Genomic DNA, 6,868 nt, shown 5'->3' with positions numbered 1-6,868 from the left:
ATCTCTCACCAAATCATTAAGTTCACCTTGTGTGAAAGGTTGTGGTTCACCAGACATTTCAGGTTGAAAACAATCCTTATCATCATTTCTATTGACATAAGATGAAACAGTATCAAGAGTCTCTGGTGGAGTTAGGTACAGGTACATCAGGTCCATGAGCAACAGGTCTTATAGCAGATTGAAGGTTCGGATAAGAAATTTCCTTTTTTTATATCAAGTGTTGTAACTTTGCACATTACATGAGCAAAAATAACAGTCATCTCCATGGTTTCTAGGCCATTGGAATTCCAAAAAGCAAAGACTTTTTCTTACCTTTAGTCCATTGTTTCACCTCTTCGACACAAATAGTGAAAACTTTGGGTGGAGCCCATGATTTGTCTTGGTCCACAAGTTTTATTCCAAAATACATGTAACAGGCTTTTTTGATGAATTCTGTAATGTTTTGCCTTTGTTTCTTTACAACAAATTTACCACAACTATAACAGAATATTTTTGGGTCATTTACACAATCTCTTGTTGCCACAGCAATGAATAAATAATATTGAAAAGAAAAACATAATGTTAAAGTGCACGCACAAACAAATACTATCCAGAAATGTCACATGGGTTCTAAAATGATCAATAAGACTGTCACGTCACGATAGGTCTAGAGAAATCTATAACCAGTTGTTGTCAACATTTTAAGCATAACAAAATGTGACCCGATTTCAATGAAAATGGTTCACTTATGTAAAAATACACATGATGTTTTGTGAAAAATCTGTAAGTGATGGAGAAAAATGAATATTTTCAGTTTCAGCATACAGGAATTACTGTAGAACATGTAAATATTTCAAGACAATAAAACCATCACAGGCCTGTGTTATTAATAAAAACTTCTGATTACATAGATCAGAACCAAAAATTAACTTCTAAATTAATGAACATATTCTATATAACAAGTCAACTAGCAGTATATAATGTCATAAATCATTCCATCAAAAAACTGATGTCTTTATGCTGTGTAATATTTTCATTCTAAATTCAAAATTATTTCACAAAATTTTGATTGTTTGGAGATTTAAGTTAGTCCTAAGTCAGTATAAATCTTACATAAACATGACACCATTATAAAGTATATCCATTTGTATGCTTGATATTGTGTTATTAATATGCATTGTTGTTCAGTCTGAACAAAAGCAAGAATAAGGGTCAACAGTAACTGTCAGGGCTATTTACATCTATATATGAACGAATTGTAATGAAGGACACGTGTATCAGTTCTAAAGCACAATGTAATGTTGGTTCTAGTACTGGGAAGGTTGTCATACCTCAACAACCAATCTGGTCCAAAACACAAAGAAGTTTGGAAAGATAAGTCTTGTTACCTAGTCTTCTTGTTAGTAAATATTGATAACTATTTTTTGTAGTATCTGGTAGGGTATGGTTCTTCTCTAGTGAGCCTAGCAGAAAGATAGGCCATTCCTTCATTCATGAGAAAGAGAGGAGAATCATTGGATTCCAGTAAGACATTCATATGTCTAGATCCCACAGAAAATACTTTCTGACTGGAGTTGCTTGCACGTGAAACTAAACTAGAATCTGTACATTTTCTCTATCTAAACTGGTTTTAGATAGAGAAAATTTTCTCAGAAAGTTGTAGAACAGTACAATGTAGGCTAAGCACAATTTTAATTCTTCATCTGTTAAAACATGAAAATATTAACTTTAAAGTAACTTTTGATAAGTTCACAGAATTGGATCTCATGTTTCTCTATGATAGCCCACAATTACTAAAGGGTGATAAATCCTATATATTACTATTGTCAACTTACCCAATCAGTGCACCACACATTATCATATCTTGCAAAGAAATGGATATAGGATGCAGGATGGAAGGCATTTGGCTACCCTGCAAAGGGAAGAGATTTGAGAAAATAAAAAGTACAATAGCAGTTGGAAACTTATCCTAAAAAAGGACAAAAGACAGAAGCAGCCCATAAAGTGATGGATAGGCCCAAACTTCTAATCAGCTCTTGTTGAATTAAAATCTGCTTCTGTGGTGCCACAAGAACTTGGCTAGCTGCAGCAACCCTGACCAATGATATGTGCTATTGTAAATATGGAAAGCAACCCAAGTGATTCATGTTTTACTTAATTTTCTCCTTTTGTTTTTGTTTTTATATGAAGATGTAATGTAGAAATTTGTTTATTTTTTAGTTGCTTTAAACACAGACCTGAAATGGCATAGTGAAACCAGTAATTGAAGATTTTGGCTTTGTTCATACTAGCTGATTCTAAATTCTGGGCAATCTACAAGCTCAGAGAAGTGAGCATGTTATCCTTTGATATTTCTGTTCTGAACGAAGATAGTTTTTATTATTGCAATAATTTTTTATATCTGCATCTTGTCTCAAGTTAGTACAAGAATTTATTTTAATCTAAATCAGTTGTCTAAATGTATGTGCTTATTTTGAATTTAATTATGACTCGTCATTTAACCTGTACCTCAGTGTGATTGCTTTTCCATCTTTCTAGTTTCTTTGGACCAACAAGAAGCTTGACCATTAAAAAGGGTTATATTGTGAAAAAAAGGTTTTCTGAATGTTTGAAAGAAGTGTGGCAGTTAGAAATTGCCAGAGCTTTACCCTTTTATAACTAGACTATGAACGAATATTTTATTTAGGTATATTCAAATAATTTTTTAAAACTTTTATCCAAATGTTGAATATTTAGTGAGCATCCTTATGGGGTTACATATTGTAGTTGATATTGTGCAAGTTTATACTTGTCTGCTTATATTGCTATTACTTTAATTGGCATGCAAGCCAAGTTCAATTTTAGCAATGGTACAGTAATCCGCAGTTGTTGTTATGAGCAAGGGAATTTTCTCAAATCAGATATGGTATGAGCATAACCAGTGGGATAACTACAAGAGACCTCCCCCCCCCTACCCCACATAAACATAAAAAGAAATTGGGCCCCTACATTTATTTCTATATAATTGTAGTTATGATTCTGGCTGATGTAAAAAATCAAGATTGTGGGAAATGAACAGAGGTAAGGTTTTACCTGACTAAAATTCTGTATTACACAATTCTTCTGTTTCCTATCTAGTGAAGATATGATCCTGGTAAGTCAAATGTAATTTATTAACCAGCCAGGTTTAAACATTCAAGTGCTGAACAGTAAGTTGTTAAACTACCAACATCAAATGACCAATTGCATTTTGATGATAAATACTTTTTTGTTGTTTAATGTTAGGCAACTGTGTGCAGTCTGTTTATTTCACTGGTCCTTGTTTGATTTGTTATGTATAAAATATTTCCTGTTAATCTTCTCATTATATGTTGAATTTATAAGTTACATGTTGTAAATTAGTATACTTGAATAGCACTAGGGCAAGTTACTTTTTTTGTAACTTTCTCATTCTAATGTATTTGTCTATAATTTTTAGCCATGTTTTACTTACGTTTTCACCTTCTGGGGTTGTTTTTGTTTTTATATGAAGATGTAATATGGAAATTTGTATATTTTTCAGTCGCTTTAAAACTTTTTTGGAAAGTTAGAGTTGGGGGTTATTTATTTAAGTTACTTGTGATTTTACTGTGAGGTTTTGATGTGTCCCTGTATTTTTGGTGTGATTAATTTTTTCTTGTGTGTGTGTCAGTTTGTAATTTGTTTCTGTTTTATTACATATTATATTAATTAGGTTATGTTCAATTACACAAGTTTTTAACACTATGCTCTTGTCATGTTTATTGTTATATTGTAACAGAAAGGTTACACAACTGATGACTCAGTACATCATAATCTTTTAGATTTTAATTTTCTTGTGTATGGTTTTATGATATTGTGTATTGGGTCATCAAGAAATTAATGGTGCATATTGGAACACTTTCATTAACCACCCCCCCAAAAAACTTGCATCACGTATAATAGTTAAACAAACTGCCTAAACGTCACATTAATGTAGCCTGTATACTTGGCTGTGGTTTAGTATACTCTAATCCCTTATAGTGACGAGACACATATTCGCATTTAATGCTGTTTGAACACAAGAAGGGAAACAACGCCTCTGTAGCCACAAAGAGTATTCTCCAGATATGGCACCATCAGATTACCATATTTTTCATTTGCTGCAACACTATCTTAATGGGAAAACGTATGCAAATGTGGAAGGTGTTAAAGAGGACATCGACATGTTTTTTGCTTCAAATCCAATCAGGGCATTAACAACCTGATTGTAAGATGGAAAAGCATCATCGATAAGAATGGAGATTATTTCATTTAATAAATGTTTTGTTTTGATATACAAGTTGTTCGGGTTATTTCATCTAAAAAAAAGCTGCATTAATTTCTTGATGACCTAATACTTCAAGCCAGTTTATTACATAATACTAGTTTCATTAACTTAAAGTATTTTTTATATTTATTTGATATAGGTAGCTGACTTTCACTAAGAAGGTATTAATAATTTTATTACCTATTGTTACATACTGCATAAAATTTTATTTTTGTTGGAAACAAATTTTACTTTCTTAACTTCCAGCTTTTTTTAAAATTGCTTTTGTGCCCATGGGTGGGAAACTCAACATTTCGTGACATATAATTGTTGAAATACTTGATACATTTTCAAGAAACATTTTAAATAATGAGGCAATTTGTACTTGATATGCAATTTCACTGTAAATCAAATTAAGAATTATTATATAAATACTGAAGATATCATTATGTCCTATTCATTAATAAAATGTTTTTCCAGAGTTATCAGGAAAAGTTTCCAGATGTTGTCATTGGTTATTCAGGACATGAAACTGGGACTGACATCAGTATTGCAGCTGTTGCCTTAGGAGCTAAGGTAGTTTTCTTGAAGTTAGTAAGAAATATTTAAAAGAAAAAACAAATTATGGGTAATAATATGTATGGTCATTAATTCTGATTATGAATTAGTCACTGTTTTTTTTAATTACTGCTATTATTTGTACTGACTATTAATTAGTTTATATCCTATATTTGGGCTTTTATTCAGTTGCCATCTTCAAGGGAGTCTTGATGAGTGTGTTATAACATGAGCCAGGATTCAATCCTGGTTGTTAGAAAGGCACTCATTCCTCTGGTAAAGTTACATTATTTGTTGTAAAACTGTATGATTTATCATTTTCTTTGTGTTTATTGCTTTCATTATCCACAAAATTATTTTTTTTATGATGAAATATCATTATTTATAAGCATATTGGACAATAGATTTTATGTAGAAAATCTCTTGGCCAAAAAAAAACTTCATTCTCAACTTTTTGTGTGGCTCTTACAATTTGCTCTGTATATTACGAAGCTTATAAAGATAATCTATTATGTGTGTGTTAGCATCTATCCCCTAGAATTGGCTGGCTTTATTACTATAATTTTTTGTGGGTAATTGGAAACTATCTGATGGTGTATGTGGGCTATTTCGTTTTAGGTGTGTGCTTGCCATTTTACACTTAGCTGTTGGGACTTTCACGATGGGGGATGGTGGGCATCCCTCAACACCAACCACTACTGGTTTTCCCGAGGCTGACTTATTGGTAGTATTCTTCTTACACTGGCTCTTCATATGTCCTTGCTTTCCACAGTTCCAACAACCTTTCTGGGTAGCAGCCTATCCTGCTGTGGCATCATCCCTATGTTGAAGTTGCCGGCATTGAGCTCTCTTGTGCCCAGGTTTGTTACAGTGCCAGCAAAGTTCCTCAAACTTCTCTAAAAGGTGCCCTTTTCTGTCCTTGAATCCTGATGATTGTACCAACTTTGGTACTTCTGTGCTGGTGTTAACGTAGGATTCAAATTCAAGAGATCGGGTGGTGCAGTTGGGTAGGCCTTGTGTGCCATACTTTCCAAATCCTGTGCCAACTCTTGCAGGCTCTCCCCTTTAGCACAGACTCTAGTTTTAAACCTAGCCCTGTAGACTTTAGACTGATTTTGAGTTCCATACCTGAGTTCTAGAGCAACTACCAGTGTCCTATAGTTGTGCCTGTTGTCTGCTGACAACTGTCCAAGTATTTCCAGTGGTCGTCCCTTCAGGCTCGTTGCCAGGTACACTACTTTCTGCTCCTCTGTCCATCCATTCATTTCTGCCAATAGCTCAAATTGTGCTCTATATGCTTCCCATGGTGCCTTCCCATCGAATTCCTGTGGCTTCATTCGTACTAGATCACCCCTATTGCTGACACTCATGTCTGGAATGTGACTTCTGACAGGACTGAAGATGTCTGCATTAGGGTTTAGCTGCGGGGTCTGGAAGGGGCTTTCCGTTGTCTGAGGCTGATTAGGTCCATGGCTAATATATCCTCCTTGTGTAAAAGACATCCTTTAAGGTATTTAGTTCACTTTGAAATTTACTAAGCTTTTCCATTCATACTTCTTGTTTCCTTTCTTATTCCAGTTGCCACTGCTGTAGTCTCTCTTCTTGTTCATTTTCTTGCTCTTCCAACCACTGCTGTAGTCTCTCTTCTTGTTTCTTTTCTTTTTCCTCCAACAACTCTGTAATCTCTCTTCATGTTTATTTTGCTGTTCGAGCTGCCACTGTTGCAGGTTTTCTTGCAACTGCTTTTGTCTCTCTTCTTGTTTCTTTTGCTGTTCTTGTATTGCTGCCATCAAATCTGCTAAGCTGTAGTTTGATTTGCCACCTCTCTCTTTTCCATCTTCTTCTTTCCCATCCCACTCTCTAACACCAATTTGTTACTTCTCTGGTCGTTTGTTAATTTCCGGTATAAATTCTTCCTGAGAAACTTCAGCAATACAAGTCCTTTTTTAAATAAAAGTAGTTTATTCTTTCTCAATACAATTTTGCAATACACAGAATTTCCGCAGTCACTTTAACTTAAACACATGCTATAATTCACAATGATTC

At 33.9% G+C, this 6,868-nt stretch overlaps 1 protein-coding gene across 24 annotated transcripts in view; it reads left to right on the top strand.

The window, feature by feature from the left end:
* LOC106468194 (sialic acid synthase-like) overlaps positions 1–6,868 on the top strand; it is a 40,413-nt gene that overhangs the window by 25,600 nt on the left and 7,945 nt on the right. For all 24 annotated transcript variants that reach the window (XR_002612581.1, XR_002612576.1, XR_002612582.1 and 21 more), the window contains one exon: positions 4,745–4,840. Coding sequence is in view for 16 of the 24 variants with exons in the window: in XM_022396527.1 (XP_022252235.1) it covers positions 4,745–4,840 (96 nt within the window). In the remaining 8 variants the exon portion in view is untranslated. The remainder of the gene's footprint in view (positions 1–4,744; positions 4,841–6,868) is intronic.

The sequence above is a fragment of the Limulus polyphemus genome, unplaced genomic scaffold, assembly GCF_000517525.1.
Source record: "Limulus polyphemus unplaced genomic scaffold, Limulus_polyphemus-2.1.2 Scaffold2910, whole genome shotgun sequence".
Taxonomy (NCBI): domain Eukaryota; kingdom Metazoa; phylum Arthropoda; class Merostomata; order Xiphosura; family Limulidae; genus Limulus; species Limulus polyphemus.
Note: the sequence above shows the minus strand (reverse complement) of the source record. Positions and strands in the feature narration are given on the sequence as shown.